Source organism: Epinephelus lanceolatus, chromosome 1, assembly GCF_041903045.1.
Source record: "Epinephelus lanceolatus isolate andai-2023 chromosome 1, ASM4190304v1, whole genome shotgun sequence".
Taxonomy (NCBI): Eukaryota; Metazoa; Chordata; class Actinopteri; order Perciformes; family Serranidae; genus Epinephelus; species Epinephelus lanceolatus.
Window position 1 is genome coordinate 27,902,407 of NC_135734.1, and position 21,190 is coordinate 27,923,596.

Below are 21,190 nucleotides of genomic sequence, written 5' to 3' on the forward strand. Positions count from 1 at the left end.
TCTGTTTTCAGGCTTTAGAAATCTAGGCTGTGACAGGAGACTTTGGCCAAATCACAGAAAGTTGCTATTCCAGCATTGGTGACAACTGCCTACACTGCAAAGCAACCCAAAAAGGAAGACAGACTTATCAAAAAGAGAGTCTAAAAGAGAGTCTGACAATAAACGAAATAAAATGTGTTGATATCAGAAAAGTGTCTCAGAGATGAAGAGAAAATTTTGCTATTAGTTTAGCCTTCTGCTAACAGAGCTAAAGGCTCACAGCTGCGGCTTCAAGTTCATGTTCAAGTGGCTAAAGTTAGTAAGAGCCTCAAATCACAGTGTGTCCTCCACCTCACTCCAAACCCTTATAGAACAACTTGCCGGGAGGAGAGCAGACAGCAGCTGTGGAAACAGACCCTCAATCTGCAAACTTTCTGTTGCTGCTGTCACGCAGGTTAGACCTGGCATCCCCACCCGCCACCAGCTGGTGACAGGGGTTTGTCCTAGCTGATTTCAAGTCGCTACAGCTGCTGACCGAAGGCCTGTCTCTCAATCTGTCTGCTTTTCTCTTGGGAAAGCAGTCCACAGCCGGTGAGGAGTGAGGCGGAGGGACTGTGGGAAGACTAGTTAGCTAATTCTTGCCTTGTTTGTGGTGGCATGAAGCTGCAGGACGAAGCTATATTTTCAACGTCTGTCTTTTTTCTTTGCCTTTTCAAATTTCTGCTTACCTGGGCTTTAACTATCAAACATTCGGACTTGCCAAACATTTGCTTGTTCCAGTCTTTCCGATGATTTTCTGCTGCGTTTTGGACCGTTTTGACATTTTACAAACAAAACAACTAATGGTTGATTTATTGAGAAATGAATGGGCAGAATAACAGATGATGAAAAATAATCTTTTGTTTTTGCAGCCCTAATATTTGTTTTGTGTGTTATTTTTCTGGTTTGGGGTCAATGTTATATGTAAACATAAAGCCCTGACCTAAATTAAATAAATTGTAAAGCATCTTTTTTAACTCAAATAGTAATGATCCCATACACACAGCACTGGACAGACATCTCATTGTGACTAAATTATTTGCTACAGCTTAATAATTTAGTACAATCACTGCCATGACGAAGTATGCATGATAAAATCAAAACATTCTGCTGCAGCGACTCATCACGTTCAACGAGACATCAGGGGAATCTCAACAGAGGGTCAAAAAGCATCACATACTGATAACATATTGATAACACTGAAAGCTGTTCAGAAGCTACATTCCCCATACAGAAGCATACATAAGTGCATAAATTCAGGTTTGACAAATAGTGGCAATGCAAGATACAAAAAAGGGACAGAGAGCGTCCCTTCTACTAACAACTGATTTTTAAAAACCACACACTGACGTCTGCACATGCTCTGTGCTGTCAGGCCACAGAGATAACACTGTGAAGGACTTAAAATCTAAATTTGATGAGAAATTAATGGTCCTGATAACTGCTGCTAAAATATCAGATAATCACAGCATTATTGCACTAAACCATGCAGCCATTTGAAGGGATTCACTACTACATTTTTTTAACAAAATCACTGATAATATTTGATAATTTTGGTCTGTTTTTGTCCACTTAAACAATTCTTATCAACTGGAAGCACATCAAGATCACACCGAGTATCTGTGGAAGCATTTCAGCAGAACAAACCCTGACGTTAACAATCTTTGTATCAATGAAACAACTCTTGATGTCTCATCACTGATATGTGTTATGATGTGTTATGCTGCAGGTCTGTTATTTCTTTTCTCATCTGTGGTCTCATTTGCCAAAGTGCTCTGAGAAAATATTTCTTTTGGGAGGGGGGAGGGGGGAAACTTCTGGTCAGATTTAAGAGACGGGGTGTACGTGAGACGGCAGAGGGACATCATTCTGGGTCGTGTTGTGTATGATGCAATATATAGTACTGAGACTGTCTTGGCAAAGATCAGAGGTGGATTGAAAGACACTGAAGTGAATGTTAGGTTAAGGTCCGAATCTACTGTCATGTAAAAACTGCTGCAGGTGCAGGACGTTCTATTTTTGTGCAAAGACAACTGCTAGGACCGGACATGCAAATGAAACTGGTGCAGATAATTCATTTTGAATTTCACAAAAGCCCACAAAAGCAGAATTTGCCAGAAGCAGCAGCGGCAGCAGCAGTGTCTGAGCTCAGCAGATTCTGTCTGTTTATTTACATTTTCATGCTGCAGCAGTTCGATTTAAAACTGTCGGTTGTGTAAATGCCTCGGAGAGCTTTAGTTAAAAACTGAGGTGGGCCTCGTCTAATGAATCCTTCCAAACACACAGATGCTATTAACCCTACAGCTGTCTAGTCATATAAATATATTCAGAGCTGTTAAACAAGGTGTTGGACAGTGACAATGAAAGCTCTAAGAACTCAGAATACCCTGTCAACAAAGTTGTTGTGTCAACAGCTGTGTTTGGTCAATCACAGATAAAAACCCAGGGCTTAACTAAGTATAAAACTTGGATACAGTGGTGAGGTTGCTCTTACTTTACATCAATAATGTAATTTTCTGCTACTAAAGGAAGCCTGTGGAGTTTTTGACCAACAGTAGCGCTATAGAGCAAAATATTTGTAAAGCCAGCAGGAGTTTTAGGGTGCTTTCAGACCTAGTGTTTGCTTGTCATGTGACTACAGTTGGTTCGGATCGAGTTTGGAACATGTTCTCACCACAAACAAGCAGCAGTTAGGGGGCAAACGACCTTGAGTTTGATTGAACTGAACTGAACAGGGCAGGTGTGAAAGCACCCTTAAAATCCTAACCAATTTTAAAAACTGGGTTGCATCTCACACACAGGGAGACACTTCACAGATGCTGTTCTCTCTGATCTCGAACGTGTACACACTACATGATTTGAAAATAATGGTGCAACACACACCGCTGGCTATTTTTAAGATTATCGTACCAGAGGGAGCATGAATGCACGTCACATGATCTCATCAGGAAGACTGACATGTTAGCAATGCTTTGCAGTGAGATAAACAAAAGCATGATGCTTAACGACTCTAGACAAACGATCAACAGTTTGTCTATTCTCCAAAACTCCACAGAGCACCTTTAATACTCCAACCCCACTATATCATGAAGGGAAATATTGTACTTGTTACTTCACTACATTTATGTGACGGCTGTGGTTATTTTTCATTTAATATCTTAAACAGAAAAAACTATGCTGGAATTTAAAATTATTTTTATAGATGAAACTGTTAAAAAATAGCTTCATCTTGATGAGCTACATTAAAATACATACTTAATACATCAGTAATAATTATCTGATAATGTAATGCATGATATGGTGAGAGAACACAGGAGTATTTTTACCTGATACTTTAAGTTAATCCTTCTCTACTTTTACTTATGTAAAATCTTAACTGCATGACTTATACTGGTATTTCTAGAGCAACTCCACTTAAAATAAAGATCTGAATACTTCCTTACATCGCTGTGTATTTAACACAAAGTAAATCCTTTTTTTTTTTTTCGAGTTTTTAGATCCTTTATGATTCCACCGCCACAGTCCAACCTAAAACTGGGGCTGTCGTCTGTTCCTGCTGGGGGGTCATTTATTGGCCCGTTGAAAAGTACATTTCAGCTGCCTCCCTGACTTTTTAGTGTTTGCTTACATGGCTGAGCCCGTGTGCAAAAATGTTAAACATGCTTGTCCTAGTTTAAGCAGCATGCACACTCGACACATTCTCTTCCTACATTTTGCACTCACACCAACAAATGCATAAGCGATAAGGCAGAAAACACTAAGAGCTGATCCACGTTATTTCTTTTTCAAGCACAAATGCACCGTGTGCCGTTTGTAGATCAAAAAAGAAGAATTTTGCAGTTGCTGTTTGATCTGACAGTCAGTAGATCCGAGCCTAAACCCAAAGAGATGAAAGATGTCAGTTAGAGTGTTTGCACGTGTCAGAGATGAAGAAGAGGAAGAATGAGCTGAATAAAGAGAAGGACTCCTATGGAGGACTGCAGTGCATGACCCCGTCCACACTCTGACGTGTTTTCCTGCAATGAGAGTTCACAATAAATCCTCTTTTTCCAAAGCAAATGATTCGACATTTGTACATTTAGATAATTCTAATAGTTGTTTTAACTTGTGCAATGGGACAGTTTAAAAAGAGAAACATGTTTTTGCAAGCATATACATTGTAGTTTGTAGAGAAGTTATTATAATGCAGTGTGTCACAATCACAGCCAAAAGGAAATTTTGGAGTAAATCATTCATGATTAGTTGTTTAGGCTTCAATCTAGTAGCAGCTAGTATGATGACTGTTAACACTGGGTTATGCCAGGGGCAGGCAGGCTGTGGCTCCAGAGTCACATGTGGCTCTTAAGACCCTTTCCATTGGCTCCCTGTGACTTTGACATAAAATTACATGGAAAAGAATAACAGTTATTTTTTAACATTCAGATATTCACTTGTCATTGTTGTAGGCCTAGAGTGATTACTGCATTCTACAACTGTACAAATGTGTGACCTATACATCAAATTAAAAAAGTTTTAACGTTTCATCAACTGAAACGTGAGTCATACGTCTACGACCCTGTGCCTTTTCCTCAAAATTTTGCTGAACCTCAGTAGCGATGGTTAGCCTAGAGTCCCTCTAGCAAGGCTGGCTATGGATTCCAAATCCAAAAAAAGGGAAAGTCTTGGAGGAAATAGAGGATTTAATAGTGTGTGGGCAGATTTATTTGCTTTCAAGTTAAAGTACTACATAATTATAAATAGCCCACTACAGAGTGGCCACCTTGTAGTAAATCATATTAATGAATGCTCATTAAGACCTATTCGTAATGTTGATGGGCTACTTCAGACTTAATAGGCTGTTAACAATATGTTTTGCAGCTCCAGACAGATTTTTTTCTTTTTTTGCAATAATGGCTCTTTTAATAGGAAAGGCTGTCGACATCTGGGTTGTGCTAAAAAAAGAACTACCAGTAGTTCATACTATGTGTTGTCCAAAATAAAAAGGGTTTATAAGACACTAGAAGACTGAGTAAAAAGCTAGTTGTCATAGCAGGTGTGCTATTGTTTAAAGGGCCAGTGTGTAAAATGGGTTGAAAACAGTGACATCAGTGGTCAAATTCTAGATTGCAGGGCTCACTCGCTCACCCCTCCTGTCGGGTAAATGACGGTGGCCTCGTAGGGACAAAAAGCCTTGCGCACGAGTTTTTCAGGAGTAGGTCTATCTAGCGACGAGGTGAATATTTATTTAGAAATCTAAGCCATGTTACGATATTGTAATGAATCCCTCACAAGCAGGAGACCAGAGGAGCGTTCGGGAAAAAGGCACGTTTATTTGAGCACTCTAAAAACTCTCCAGGGGGTAAAAGACTCCGTCCCAAACTCTGACTCTTCTAGCGTAACACACACACACACACACATACTTGTTTACCATACCGAATGGGGACCCCCTCCCCTCTCTGCTCCGCCAACCTCCAGCCCGCACACTGACTGACAGCGTAGCCGGTAAACAGAGCTCAGCTGTTTATTTAGCCTAGCAATATCTCCGGACTATAGTAGCTGCAATGGACGACTTTGAACGCGATTTTGAAGAGTTTCTTGTAGCGGACACAGACCCAGAGCCATACCTGTTTGAGCCGGAGCATACAGATGAGGAACTCCATGTGTTTGATGCTGAGCAGGCGAGAAGAGAGGCTGAATGCACAGAATGGGATTCGGTGCTACTGCTACCATTGTTGGGGAGATACATCATCAGGAGGAAAAGCGCCGCAGAGAGTGCATCACAAGGAGTGAAGTTACGTCTTCTTTTCCTCGCAGATGACGGTTCGGGTTCATTCTCTCCTGTTGCGTGGTAAGTGTGGTCCATTCGCAAACTTTATAACTAAAAAAACTTTTCCCTAGTCTCTGTTGACGGACTACTAACACTCTCTGCTTTTTCCTCCTCCTTCTTCCTCCCTTCCGCTGTCTTCGTTGGTTCATTTATACACGCGAAACGTGTTCTCTGGCTGGCTGGATTGTCCGCTCGGTCTGCCGTACATACATGGCGGCACAAGATGGCGACCTCTCTAAAGCAAGGCCCTTGCTATATATATATATATATATATATATAAGCATAATTATAAGGCTACGAAAACCAAACAAATTTTATTTTATAGCGATTATACACTTATATAAACATATTAATGGGTAGAATATTCAGATTCAGATTCAGATTGACAATAAACCATGCCAAATATTACACACTGGCCCTTTAAATATGGGAATAACATCGCTCATGTTCAACCGGTCTCTGTTGGCATAAATTCCCGGTGTTGCACTGTTTTGTTGTTATCATGAAAAGTGACATACTTGCACCAAGAAGGCTAATAAAGAGCAGAAAGAGTTCAAACTCTGGCCTCTGGGCAGCCGATCATGCTGTGAAGTTGGTTTGAATGTCAGATTGTCAGTTTCGCAAAGTTACAGAAATTGTCGGACAGGGAGAGTGGGTTCCTAAAACTATTCGACCATACAAGAACAAGCAGATAAAGCTTTATGGCAGCTTTACTTGGAGTGAAGGGAATTTACCTTTATGAAATTCCAGTCGAAAGTTAGTCTGTGCTTTACTTACCTAGCTATGTTTTTAGAAAGCTAGCTTGATTCTGCCAAATAAGAAGTCGCAGAGTAAGATAGTTGGCTTGACAATTGCCAGCTACACTGTGTTATGATCATACATGTAATTCTATTATAACTAATGACTGTTAACCACCTTAAAGTCTGCTTTAAAAATCACATGTAGCATACTCTGATTAAGCAGTTTAAGTTCTTCTTTTAATGAACTACATTATTGATTATAATGCTTTCGTATGAAGTTAGTCAGCTAGCTTAGTTAACTACTGTTTGTTTGATGACCCTACGCCATAACCCTACGTACACCTCCCCAGAAATGTAACTACATGTAGTGGCGACGCAGACCACCTGTCTATTTATATAAGCTGAAATCATTTCCCTCAGTGGAAACAAAGCTTTTATTTACTTTAATTTCATGGATAAGACACAATAAATTGTGAAGACAAGAAAGCTTCCACAAAAATAGAATTTTAAGTCTTCTGGGATTTATACGTTGGGATTCATCCTGGCTTCATATGAGCAGAGGAAATCTCCACTTGTCGATAGGCTAATTTCTATAATGTAAAATGCCATAGGCTTGTGCTAAAAGCATTAGCATGTTGTATTTGTGGGGAAAATGTGTCCAGCAAAAGACATGTGATCTGTCTGTAAATGCTGCTTGTTATGGTGAAGCTGATTTGTGTATCTGAGGTTGAAATTGTCCCTATAAGCCATGTTTAATGTGTGTTTTGAATCAACTAAACTTTACAGCACTTCACAGAAACCCTGCCGCCAACCAGTGTTTTGGAAGTGTAACTGCAGACTGACACAGACACCACCAAACAAGTATAAATGCTCACAACAGCATAGGCCACGTGTATAGACTACGGCGTAGAGTCTGCATAGAGCTGATACACAAGTATAAATCCTGCTTAAGTGCACAAAGCAGCAACTCAGAGAAGGCACATTTTAGTTAGTTAAAAATAAAATTATTCTTTGAGTGATAGCTTTTCTACAAAATATAATTTCTGTGCTTACAAAAATGTTTTTCTGTGCTCAGAATGTTCCATCGCACACTGAGGCACAAACGCCATACTTATAGTGTATCTACTTACTAAGGCACTGTAGTCAAAGCAGGATGTCGGGCCTTTACGATATCGCGCGTTGCTCAGTACTTCGCATGGATTCTCCTCCTGAACTGTTTGCTTTCAGTTAAGGGAGGAAACAGTGAACTCACCTGCCGTGCACGATTAATGAGATTTTCACCTGCAGCACAAATAAAAGCACGGCAGAGTGTGCGAGCGTGAAAAGGATACACTCTGTCCTGATCTGCGTCAACCTCTCTATCTCACAGGAGCTGCAGGGGAGCGTCTCAGCGACCACAAACAGGAGGTTGGTGTTTTCTATTCTCTTGGCGTGGAACAGCCTGTGGGAGACAGTGATGGATATTTCAGCCAGCTTCATACACGATGTACAGTACAGGTATGAGAGCACAAACACATTCTGCTGATGCTTCAGAAAAAAAGAAGGAAAAAAAAAAAAAAAAAACGCACCGTGAGCAGTTTCCACAGTCCTGCAGCACGTTGTAGGAGTTGGTGGTGTTTGTGAAGTAGAACTGGCTCTGGATGGTCACACAGCTGCTCTCCCTCGTCTCGAAAGCGTCAACCAGGAGTTCATCTAGAGCACAAACACATCCAAATTTAACATTTTATATAATGTTTATTAATTCATAAAACTGATTTAAAATGATTCTCACACAGAGTTTATGTACACATTCATCTAAATGTTGTTTCTGGGTGCTGAGGTGCAAGACCTCATTTCATTGTTAACAAACTCCCCTTTTAATGGGGTCATCTCAGAATGTGTTTATGTTAACAGAAGTTTGGGCCAGAAAATAAGGACAAAATGCAAATGAGCTGCTTGTGCTGCTACTTCATCTAATTTGTATAATTTTTAACATAAAAACAGAAACATAATGAGCCTTAAAAATTCCTGGATCCATTATTCACGCAGATACTCATGTCGCACACAAAGATATTGTTAAGATGCACAGATTCACCTTGGTAGAGCCAGCTGTTGTAGGCCAGGCTGTACAGGAGCTGCTGCATCACAGACCTGAAACAGTGTTCACATTGCACTTTATTGGATAATGAAATACAATCTGTGAACATCAATAAATATCAGTTGACACATGTCACAGCTACAGCAACACAAGTCTAAAATTAAGCACCCTGGCTTCATGTGCAGGAGTCTGTACACAGTTTGAATTGTTTCAAAGGTCACCTCACATGCTCTTGGTGTCATTGGACTTAAGAAACTGGACTGTAGAAAACAAAGTCTCACCATGCCACCGTCGAAGTCCACCACGCCACACTGAGGATGTCAGCAATGGACGGCTGCAGATACACAGAGTCGTTATAGATAAAAGGTTTCCACCAAAACATTATAAAACGTCCCAGAATCTAAAATCTGCAGGTGGTCTCTTACCACAAAGATGCCCCTGGGTGCTGCACCAGTATGGCTGCTGCTGATGGGTTCACATGCAGACTGGTAGTGGAAAGACTGACGGCGAGTGAAGATTGAGTTGTTGTAGAGTGCATGCATCAGGTACGGGTCGACATCACCAAAGAAAAGGCCGATCTGTGATGGACGAAAGAAAGAAAAGAAAGTTACAGAGAGGAAATCATCTTTTCCACTTGTTTATTTCTTCTTGATTTCATTTTGTTACATTTCTTTGGCCCTGCGGTGTGAGCTGAGCTGAGCTGAACTGAACTGGACATTGGGATGACTTGAGAAAAATACTTGAGTAAAAGGTGCAGTCTGCGATTCTAAGACAGTTCACTTTTTGCCAAATTCAGCCAGTAGCCTATCTCCTCATGGTCCGCTAGCTCTCAGCTATGCTTCTATAAATAGGAAACAAACAAACAACGTGGCTCAGACTTGGCCACACAACACTATTCTGGTCAGTAAACAGCAGAAGGTGTTTATACTCGTGCGCAGGACTAGGGAAAGGCAATGGATTTGTAAAGAGAAAGGAAGTGGGAGCGAGACAGAGGGGTGTATTTGTGTGGGTGCTGAGTTTAAATATCATCAATCTTTCTCCAGGATTGCTGATTGTACCTTTAATTATTAAAGTGCTTTATGTTTCTCTGGAGAAAGATAGTTGATTGTTGAGTCTCATTCCCAGGTCGTCAAATAGCGACGCTTTGGGTTGGGAGTTGGACCAAACCACCAACCTTAAGTGTTGGGAAATATTTTTCTCCAGAGAAGCATACACCACTTATTAATGATCCTGTGGCAAAAACTACTTTTGAAACACACAAAATATGATGTAAAACACACAAACAACCAAACAAAACCTCAGAAATTCACATCTGCTTACAAAACATGACTTAGAATTTTATATTTTTAGTTCTGCATCACTTTCAAAATATGAAGTAGAAAGACATACATGCCTAAATGCAAACTTTCTTCTTAGAAATAGACATTTCAAGTTATACTACTATAAGAGTAGCACATGACCACACAAAGACGTACCTTTTTCCAGTGATCTCTCTGATTGGACATAACCAGGAACCCGCCATCATCAATGAGATAGCAGAGGAGGTCCTACAGACGACACGATACAGGTAACTTTTTACTAAATCTCAAGATACAGGTTGTCTTGACTTTATAAGAGGAGACAGCAGACTCTAAAAAACCTTCAGGCAAGTGTGAAAAGCTAAAAACCAAGCATGTCTCCATGCATGATAAAAATACCCAAATTTTTTCTACATAAAAATATATTAAACTGCAAAAAAACATTTCTCTCATGAGTCATTAAAATCAAACATATCAGACTCCACTGTCAGAGCTAGGGATGCACGATAATATCGGCCCGTCATTAGTATCCGCAGATAACGGCTTTAAAAAGACATTGGTATTGGCAAAAAATGAAAATTTCTCTCGACATAACAAGCTGATAAATGCTTTAATACTGTGACTTTAATTAGTTGACATAGGTCAGATTTGCCCTGTCAAGACTGTCTCAGGGAGAGCATCATCCGAGCCTGTTAAAGTGTGAATGTTATTTGAAACTGTTACATTAAAATAAATATGGCATACTTTACATGTAACCTACGTTGGATTAGGGTTTCTTATTTTTACCAGTAAATGTGTATATTTTGAAAAGCATTGTATTTTATGTCTGCATCTACCAGTGGCCCATCACGAACAGCAGGCATAATAACAAGGGAATGCCACTACAGGACAGTCTTAATGTTCTCTGCAGAAAAATAGATGCTTATATCAGTAGCTGCATCTGCAATCACCCAAAATGAGTTGGATAATGTCAGTATATCTAATGCCTGTAACAATCCAATATCATGCATCCCTATTCAAAGAAAGCCCATTTATATGATACAAAGAGATTTCTGTGCACTTGCTCCAATTTTCTACTAATTAAATGTCAAAACAGAATAATGCCGACCAAACACTGGAAGACTTAAAAAATGCTTTTAAAAGACTAAAGTCTGACATCTGCTGACATCTAAAGACAAGGGGATCTTGCGGGGTCACTCTTTGTACGACTACAACTAGATTCATGTGAGATTATTTCACATCCTGCTTACCTGCTTCAGGTTTTGGGTTTTGTCGCTTCAATTGCTACCAGCCTCTGTTGGTTAGCAGCGCTATTTTAGTGCCTTTGAGAGAAAATTTAATCTCTGAATAAAAAAGAATAAAACAGAAATTATTCTTACGTCAGTGTTCACTTCACAGTCCATCTCACAGCTCCTGGATGGTCCACACTGTTGTAACAAAGAATGTAATGAGACAATGATGTCACTTTTGTTACAGTGAATGAAGTTTAATTAAATAATTGCTGACTATTAGTAATAAGTGGCACCATGCTGTACCTTGTGTGAGCCCTGTCGACTGTCTGACACATTGCTGGCCAGGATCTTAAACTTGTCCACCCACGCCTCCAGGTCCAGCTTCACTCCGACCACTAAGTGACAACATCCACAGGATCAGAGCAGAGAGCGGAGGAAGAAGACAAGATGAAGTGATTTGGTGAGAAGAGAACCAAACAGAGTTAGCTGAAATATCTGAAATAAGTATTTTAGATCAAAAAAACATTCCTGGGAATCCCACATGATGCCACATTTAAGTTTGCCACATTAAAGTATTTTTCTTACCTGACGGTTTGAGCAGTTTGCCTCCCAGATTCACCTCCACAGCTGAACTAACCAGAATTCCAGCAGTGCCGTTTTCTGCACCTACAGGGTCATCCAACGCTGTTCACAAACAAAAGAAAAAAAAACAACAACAAAAAAAAACAAACCAACTGAGGTGATGTCACAGTCTGATGTCACACATGTGTGATTGCTATCTTTTCACAATCGTAACCTCTCTCTCAGTCCCACAGCTGTGATGACACCTAAAACAGTTTGCTGATTAAAACTGTGAGATTATTTTTTCATCATGACTCAAGCTTGTTAAAATGATCACTGATCATTTACAGTTAGGTCACAGTCGATGAACCTGAGGTGTCGCACTTTAAGCTGTTGTGCGTGATTTTGTTTGGGTTTTTTTGGCCACTTGGTGGCAGCAGAAACACGTTGTGACACAATATTGACCTATCATTACAGCTGATCCGGTGAGCTTGTTAGCACACAGTTGCTTAGTTACACATTTAGCAGTTACACAGCAACACCATTATTTATTTGGAGTCGTGTTCCTGGTCACCTGATGAGCGTAAGTTCAATATTTACTCTCTTTCAGTTCTGTTTCATCTTCACTAAACAAGTAGTGTACAGTGTGTTTTCAGAGCTTTTTTGCCTGCTGCAACCAAAAACGATGCTGTGAGTTTGAGACAAAAAGTAAAGTTAGTGGTAAAGTGGTTTGTAAAACCAAAACAATGAGCTGAAAGATCCTATAATGCTTTATTCACTCATTGATTTTCAGTAACTGCTTATCTTGTTAGGGGTTGCAGGGGGCTGGAGCCTATCCCAGCCGACACTGGGTGAGAGGCAGGGTACACCCTGGACAGGTCGCCAGACTATCACAGGGCTGACACATAGAGACAGACAACCATTCACACTCCCACTCACACCTACGGACAATTTAGAGGCACCAGGTAACCTAACTTGCTTGTCAACAGCAATGTCTCTTTCCAGAAATCATGACCCTGTTACTCAAGATAATCCACAGACCTTGTTGTGGGCAGCTTCATGTAGGAACTATTTTCTGTCTACTGAATTAAATCCGCCACCCGTATCACTGCCAACTGTCCCTTTAAGCTAACTGCAGAGATGAGTGATAACTCTCTGCATGTTGATCACTATGAGTGACCCCTCTCACATATACACACAGTCATTTGATCCATTGTTATTGTAAATATCTTGACTGAAGCTACTTTAAAATGTGTTGTCACAGTTACTCACAGGATCTCGATGGAGCTCTGAACATGTAGCCTTTGTTGTCAAGACTCCGTCTGTAGTAATTTGAATTGAAGGGTTCAGGATCCTCATCCCAAAGATCAGCAGCTCTGCACAGACACAACACAAACCATTTAACAAACAGTTTATAAACAGAGTATATGTGAGATTAATCATTATTAGATGACTCTTATTAAGCTGTAACTGATGATTACAACACATTGTTGTTAAATGGTAAATAAATACTGTGTAATTTATCTATAAATATTATTTGGTTGTCATTATAAAGCTGCAATGTTTATAGCTGCAGTACACGTAATCAATTGATCATTTAACATGGTATTATAATCATCAATTACTTTAACTTTATTACGGCATCTAAATATTTACAGATTGTTTAAAAACGAAATATTACTTAATATAGTATATAAAATGTTATAAAGTGTACAACAATAAACTGTTAAATGACCATAAATTATGGTATTACTGATAATTAGTAAACATTATTAGTTAATATTTCATTGTTTGTTAACAGTAAAATAACTGTTAACTAAAGTTTAATCATTTCAGTTTCTATATCAACATATAAATGGTATAATTATAATAACAATTATTAATGATGGTTATTATAAGTGTTACCAAATAGGTGTAATTATCTGCTTCAGTAAGTACATTAATCTTACTCACACGTTGGGAAAAACCCGTGTTATTCCTCCATCGGTGGACGCAAACACAGCCAGGAAGCCGTACCTGTAAAAACAGTTTTTACTTAGCCAGCTCAGTTTGTTTTAACTCTGACACTCTGAAGCAGATTGATGTTAATTTGCACAAAGTGTCTTTCTATGAAATAAAGTCTTCACCATGGTGGATGGTGTGAAAAGCAGCAAACAAGCTGACTCACGCATTCAGGTCCTTGTTCTTCCAAACACGAGAAGCCAGCTGCCCGATAATCCTGGAATCCAAAATTAGGTTATGGATGAGGCCTTGGTCACCTGAGATAAAACAAACAAACAAACAAAAAACAAAAAAACAAATTAATTTCTGGCAAAAGTTCAGTTAGGAAGACTATATTGTTGCATGTTTAGGCCTCTAATTTATTTCTCACACTCTGTCATTCACTTCTCGCACGCATGCTCGCTCCTAATTCCTTGCTTTCATTGTCAATTAAGATATCAGCTGTTCTGTCAGCTGATCACATCTGACCAATCACATAGCAGCACACCTTCCACAGTTAGAAATTAGCACCTGCCACCAGCCAAATGCAGGTAAAATAGTCAAGTGGCTGCCAGATTTTCTTTACTCACCAGCCAAAAAAACAACTGTAATCTATTGAGTGGCTGGTGAATCAATCAGCCGCAGTGGCAGGTGGAGGATAAGGTTAACTATCAACCCTTACACCTTCATTGTCAGCCTATCATCTTGCTCCCTCTTGTTATAAATTTGAATCTCTGTGTGCCTTTAGTATGTTCATGCTGCAGGTTGGCGCACCCTCCACCTCCCCACCACTGCCTCGTCTTCACAAATCCATCACCTTCATCAACCTCATCAGTCTCAGCAGAGTCATCAACCACCTCCACCTGTGTCTGGACACCACGGGGGGATTTATCTTGCTGCTGCTCAGGACAGACACTCATTGATTACAAAATCTACCTGTAGAGTCTAAATGCCAAAGACTTTCACACACATCTTGATCATCATTATCTGTTAATGTGTTCACTCGTAATCTGTATTAAACTATTGTCTTCTCTTCATTCACCTGTCTCTCCCGATTGAAGAATATTGCCTCATGTGTGTATCTGCAGCAGTGGCAAATACTGTAAACTACAGTTTGCTGTTAACACACTCACACTCATCAGATTCTGGGGAAATGTCCAACATGAGGGAGAGGAAGTTCTGCAAAAACTGGGTGTTGTTGTCAGACAGATGCAGACGTTTGCAGTATTCCCTGGAGAAACAGAGGTCAGAATTAATCAGACTTTTCCTTTTACTAACAGACAGAGAAAGAGTGAAAACACGAGGGGGAGGAGAGATGGTAGTCACCTTGGAGCCAGAAACACATGTCCTGAGGATTCAAAGGAGCTGGGCAGCAGCGACTGCATATCTGTAACAAGAGGCAGTGATGTTAGCTTTTTCATCTTATCTCTGAATCTTAATAAACACAGGACCTTGAAAGCTCTGCCTCTCTGTACTCACACTGGAGCTGCAGCATCACATCACTCAGGTCTGCCTGGATGTAGAACTCATTGTAGGGTGGTAGTACCAGGCCGAGACTGCAGGTGGCAGCAGCCCAACAGGGAGACAGATGAATGAGAGGAGAGAAAGGGAGAGTGAATCCATCTGTGTGCGCAGTTCTCGTCAGGCTACAGCTGGTTGGTTGTTATTTTTGATTCACAACATTGTAGCTGCTCACCTGTAATCTGTGCCGTTGATAGGAGTCCAGGTGTAGCTCCTGTACACCTCATCGATGTATTGCTACAGTAGAGGAGACATTTGAGGACACTTCAGTCAACTAAAGCAAACGAGCTACAGTTTCCTGCTTTTACTTTATGTAATGTGTGAAATATGGTTTTTGTGAGGTGTTTGGACCTGAGGATGTAACAGTTTACTCAGAATACAATCCTCAGGGAGCTTAATTCAAAGGCCTAAACATGAAAATTCGACTTATGACAGGAATATGTTATGAATACTTTAATACAGGGGCTAACACCAGACAACATCAGAAAAAATTAATGTCTTCTGACACTGTTACAAATTTCTTATACCAATATTTTTTGTTAACGTGAAAGCAAGCAGGTCAAGAAAAGTATAGCCTGCAACTTGGCGTCATCTTTGATAATAACCTTAGCTTAAACAAGGATGTTAACACAGTTGTCCAGTCTTGTTTTCTGCAGCTCAAGAGCCTCTCTAAGATGAGTTCAATTTGATCTCGTAAAACTCTAGAAACTGTCATTTGGCTTTTATTTACTCTCGTTTGGACGACTGTAACTCTGTGCACATGTCTGAGTCAACAGAGTTTACACTAATTACAGCTTGTCCAAAATTCAGCAGCCAGACTCCTCACTGAAACCAAAACAAGAGAGCACATATTTTAGCTTCTCTTCACTGGCTTCCAGTAAATTTTACAATCGATTTTAAGATATTAGATAACCTTTAAGGCCCGCTTTGGACTTGCACCTAAGCACATCTCAGATCTTCTGAGTTTCTGAGTATATGCATGGTTGTAACCTGAGGTCTTCAGCCAAGCCTCTGCTGGCCATTCAGCAATCTAGGCTGAAAACCAAGGACCTTATCTGATCGGGCCCCCACTCTCTGGAACAACCTCCCTGAGGAGATCAGACTGGCGAGTTCCTGATCCTCTTTTAAATCCCTCTTAAAAACACAGTTTTAAAAATGTGCTTTCACAGAGTTTATGGCCTGAGCTCACTTTTATCTGTAAGTCACTTCTTAAAGCCTCTTAAAGTACAAAGCCATTCTCTTAACTTGTATATTATTGATTGTTTTATCATTTTACTTATCTTACTCTCTCATGTGTAGGTCCATTTCCCATGTTGTATAACTTTTAAACTGCTTTTATTTTTTTTATTATTGTCTATTGTTTTTCATTTTTGTAAAGCACTGTGTAGCTTTGTTTTGAAAAGTCCTATATAAATAAAGTTTATTATTATTATTATTATTTTCCAGCTAAAATCAGTACAAAGAGCTGCTCCTAAATGGATATTTTTCAAAAAGATGATAACAGTTTAACTAAAAAAAAAATCAAATATGAAATTTACTCAGATTCAATGTGGTATGTTGTATGTGGTCAAAAACACTATATAGGGCAAAAATACAATTTGGGCCTTTAAAAAGTTCTTTACTTACACTTTACTTACTTGGAAATAAATACATAATGAACATCGGAAATTATCAATTAGAACAAAATCGAAATAGATTTTTTTGGTAGGCCTTTTTTTATGTGCCTAAATACATTTTGCTGCTGCTTCCATCCACAGCAGTACATTGCTTAGCTTTCGTGGCAGTTATCCTGTCTGCTTCTCCAAATTGGGGGCATGCAGACTGCTATCTACTGTATGTAATACACTGACTATAGTTAAGTACCTCATATAACACCATTTTTAAAAAAATCTGAACCATCCCTTTCAACAACACAAGACAGCCTATCCAAACCTGCCACTTTTTAGCAGCCAAGCTACAGTCAAAAAAGGACCTACAATAAAAACCAATCAGTAAAATTTAATGGTAACCAAATGTATAGTTCAAATAAGAAACAGGTTGTAAAACAGATACATAATGTTCTTTAAACATATTCATCATACTCCAGATTAGAGCTGATCATAAATATGTGAGCTCTACAGTACATGGCAGCTACATTCAGATTAAAGAGCTGAAATATGTGAAGCTCTTCAGAGAGAGATTTTACTTGCCTCATCAATCGACTTGATGAGAGTTTTGATCTGCATTTCACCTGGTCTTCCATCAATCATTTGTCGCCGGATCTAGAAAATGAAAAAACAAACCTTTTTTTTTTCAGTACAGAAACATTATGAAAACATGTTACTGTACGTGGGGCCTTCAGTTACCCATTCGGCAGGTAATCCTGAGGCAGATAATGTTGTTCACTAGCCCAGTAATAATTTCAAACAACAACAACAAGGCCTAAAACTAGAAACTTTTCATTCTTACTTGGTACTACTTGCTCACCTCTTCTTTATTGTTGTCCTCCACCTCTGCATCCAGGAAGTCCAGCGTCACAGGCTCTGGCAGGTTCACCAGCTGAGAGGAGTCGAATGAGAAAAATCCATTTACATTAACATCACATGCAGAGCAGGCAAATCAGCATCATACTTATCTAAACTACATATATAAACAATCAACATTTTAAACCCCAAGGGGCCTGTATTCTCTATATACCTCCTCTTCCCTTCAACGTGCAGTAAAATAGTCTATTAGGGAAGTTAAATATACACCACCTTTGGCAGAAGATTAGGGTGAAGCAGAAGATATCCATTTGGGTCGATGGCAAATATGTACCCATTTGCTCCAAGCTGTTAATGATAAAAGCAAGAAATAGCAGTGTGTTAGTCTGTCCTCTCCACCACAAGAACAAAATGTGACTAATGATGGTGCTAATGAGATGCACATACATTGTACCGTGGTGTTAGTCGCTTTATCTCGTCAAGATGCACGTCGACTCCCATGACACCTAATATCAGCTGATTCTGGTCAGACAAAATACATACAGCTGGTTAAAAGGAATAGTTTTACATTTTGGGAAAAATGCTTATTTGCTCTCTGGATGATATATAGAAGATACAGCGGATACCGCTCTCATGTCTGTCTGGTTAATAAGTAGCTAGAGCTAGCAGCAGGTTAGCTTAGCACAAAGAAGTTAATGCGCCAAGCCAAGAAATAGTCAAGGTACATATCCAGCTGTTACACCAAATCATGTTGAATTTAAGGCCCTGACACACCACAGACAGTCAGCTGTCAGTCAGTGTTGGGCTGCTGGTGAGCATCCGTCGCCATGGTTGGTGCAGTGTGTCCTGCACCATTGGCCCTCATTGACTTCTTTTTTTTTGGGGCTGATTCAGCATGTTGAACTGGTGTCAGCAATGACAGAGATCATTGGTGAATGAAATCACTCTGACTAGCAGCTCAGCTCAGAGCACAAGAAGAGAAATGGAAGTGAGGAAAGTAAACAATCAGCTAAAATCGAGAGGGAGTGAGACCAAAACAAACTTGTTACATAAGGTAAGATTTTTTTTTTTAAACATGGCGCTCTTTAGCAATACAGACTACTGATGTCTGCTAGTGTGGAGAGTTATTTTATACATGCTGGGTGGCCATTGGCTGTAGTCTTTGCAGTGTGCTCAACAGTCGGCTTTCGTTGCTGATAGTTCTTTGAAATCTTTTTTTTGTCTGGGCCTTTAAATTTCAGTTTTTGCGCTGATTAGCCAAAATGAGACACAACTTGTTCAATACTGAGATTTTACAACAGCGTATCAGAGCCATTAAAGGTAAGAAAAAAAGTATGGAGCTGGGGCAGGAAAGTAATTTTCCAAGGAAAAATTCACAATTTGTGAGAGTTAAGTGGTAAATTTACAAGTAAAAAAAAAATCACAAATTTACTACCAGAAAACCCGATGACTTAGTATAACGATGGACCTGGTTCATGTAGGGAGGAAGTTGTGGAGGATGAATGGGTCAAGCAGTCATTGATAGTGCAATAGTCATAACACAGGTTTTTAAACAACTGTGAATCACTGCAGCCCCAAGAGAAGAGGTGACCCATTCATCCATCACGCCTTCCTTCCAACATAAGAATAAGAATAATGGACTTGTCACTGTTTACACTACGCCACTTGTAAGTTTTTTCTCGTAAATTTACGACTTCAGTCTTGGAGAATGTAAGTTTGTTTCACTTTAACGTCGGAGAGTGTCCAAGTTTTTTTCTCGGAAATTTACGGCCTTAATCTTGGAAATTCCTGCACCGCTCCATTTTAATTTTTTTTAACCTACAATTTATGCTGTCATAAGCTGTAAAAATGCTGGTAGGCAGATTTTGCTACCTTAGGACAGAGCCAGGCTAGCAAAGTCCCTCTGCTTCCAGTCTTTGTTAAGCTAAGCTAACCCTCTTCTAACCATAGAAATACAACAAGTAGAAAGGAACTTGAACCTTTTTCATTATCATTTGACTGGTACAAACTAGAATGATGATTGTTATTAGTTACTAGTTTTGCCTATTTTTATTTTCCTTATTAGACAGAAAAATACAACCGACACCAAACCAAGATTTTCTGTCAAACACACTTAAAATAAAACCCACCAAAAGGCTCTCAGTTGGTCTTGATAGTCATCTAGTTAGTTACTCCACTGTTTCAACAGTAACCATCACTGGTTTGGTCAAAATAAACCCTTAATTCACAGAGTCTGATGAAGAACAGTATGGAAACTCTACATGCTGGTTATCCCCACAGTCTCCCTGACGTTATGCCCCTAGCTGCAGGCTGAGCAGCTGTCCACTGAGCAGCAGCTCTCACTACTCTCTGGAGGCAGCTTCAGTACATCATGTTTTAACAAACATAATAATTAATGGCACCAAAAGAAACAGGGTAGTAGATGCTTATTTGACAACATAACATCACCACTCCAGTGCTTGTTTGGTTGCTACTGCAAAACCTCACCTCGGTGTGTTTGTAACTTGCTGCACATCGGTTTGTTTAGACAGAAGTCAGCCTGCTACAAAGGTTGCAGTGGGAAGAGTACACATAAAAAAATGGCAGCTGCTCTGATGATCCTGCTATGTTGATTTGAATGCGGATGTTCATTTCTGTGCTTCTAACACTAAATTCATATTTACTGTACAGTCATGAGAATGGTATCGATCACCTCATCTAACTCTTGGTAATAAAGCAAATAAACATGTTTCCCAAAATGTCAAACTAGTCCTTTAAAAGTGGTCATTTCCATGATATAAAACAACAGAGTTAAATTCTGTCTTTAAAAAAATGAAAAGAAGAATGACCATAATTTGCAACGTGCAAACGTAATGACACTGTCATATAATAACCAGCTTTGTTACCTGTGAGTTTCCATCCATGGTGAGATTAAACACAGGCAAAGTCCCAGTGACTACCATGCCAAGACCCTACAGAGTCCAAAGACAAAGTCCCAAATCATGTAAATTATGAGCTTGTTTATTTCAATGTGTATTTAATGCATGTTTGGTGCATTTACTATATTTAATCACATACGGCCGACGAGGTCATGCAGTCTCACCAAAGCATCCTGATACACATTGGTCCACTGAACCTGCTTGGCATCGCTGCCTGCCAGCACCATGGGGCGCCCCAGCACGTCGAGGTACTCCTGACAAAACAAAAGAGATACGTGACCGGCTGCAGCGGCAAAACAACCAACAACATCAGGCCACGGGGAGAATGGGTGTGCAAACAAATGGAGGTAGACATTTCCAGAGAGTGAGTGAGCTCCACAAGGAGAATTTGAAACAGTGAGCGGGGATCAGCTGTGTCAGAGGCACTAGACAAACCCACCTGGGTGTTAATCCTTATAGCACAGATGGAACGGATCTCAAAATAGTAACCTGGCAAGTGACAGAGAAAAAAAGACAAACACAGAGAGAGAGAGAGAGAGGGAGAGAGAGTGTGTGTGTGAGCAATGGTATCAGAAAA

At 39.8% G+C, this 21,190-nt stretch overlaps 1 protein-coding gene across 1 annotated transcript in view; it reads right to left on the reverse strand.

Moving 5' to 3' along the window:
- Positions 1-2,187: 2,187 nt before the first annotated feature.
- Positions 2,188-21,190, reverse strand: part of LOC117257156 (voltage-dependent calcium channel subunit alpha-2/delta-2-like) — a 69,853-nt gene continuing 50,850 nt past the window's right edge. The window contains exons 14-38 of the mRNA XM_033627099.2: positions 21,053-21,102; positions 20,778-20,867; positions 20,581-20,646; positions 18,143-18,217; positions 17,969-18,043; positions 17,700-17,771; positions 17,423-17,494; positions 15,409-15,470; positions 15,192-15,268; positions 15,039-15,099; positions 14,846-14,943; positions 13,900-13,990; positions 13,686-13,748; positions 13,005-13,108; positions 11,757-11,855; positions 11,475-11,566; positions 11,319-11,366; positions 10,117-10,188; positions 9,067-9,219; positions 8,923-8,975; positions 8,639-8,694; positions 8,133-8,256; positions 7,896-8,005; positions 7,695-7,777; positions 2,188-4,034 (exon numbers count right to left, since the gene is read on the reverse strand). Of these exons, the coding sequence (XP_033482990.1) occupies positions 3,939-4,034; positions 7,695-7,777; positions 7,896-8,005; positions 8,133-8,256; positions 8,639-8,694; positions 8,923-8,975; positions 9,067-9,219; positions 10,117-10,188; positions 11,319-11,366; positions 11,475-11,566; positions 11,757-11,855; positions 13,005-13,108; positions 13,686-13,748; positions 13,900-13,990; positions 14,846-14,943; positions 15,039-15,099; positions 15,192-15,268; positions 15,409-15,470; positions 17,423-17,494; positions 17,700-17,771; positions 17,969-18,043; positions 18,143-18,217; positions 20,581-20,646; positions 20,778-20,867; positions 21,053-21,102 (2,042 nt within the window). The 3' untranslated portion in view covers positions 2,188-3,938. The remainder of the gene's footprint in view (positions 4,035-7,694; positions 7,778-7,895; positions 8,006-8,132; positions 8,257-8,638; positions 8,695-8,922; positions 8,976-9,066; positions 9,220-10,116; positions 10,189-11,318; positions 11,367-11,474; positions 11,567-11,756; positions 11,856-13,004; positions 13,109-13,685; positions 13,749-13,899; positions 13,991-14,845; positions 14,944-15,038; positions 15,100-15,191; positions 15,269-15,408; positions 15,471-17,422; positions 17,495-17,699; positions 17,772-17,968; positions 18,044-18,142; positions 18,218-20,580; positions 20,647-20,777; positions 20,868-21,052; positions 21,103-21,190) is intronic.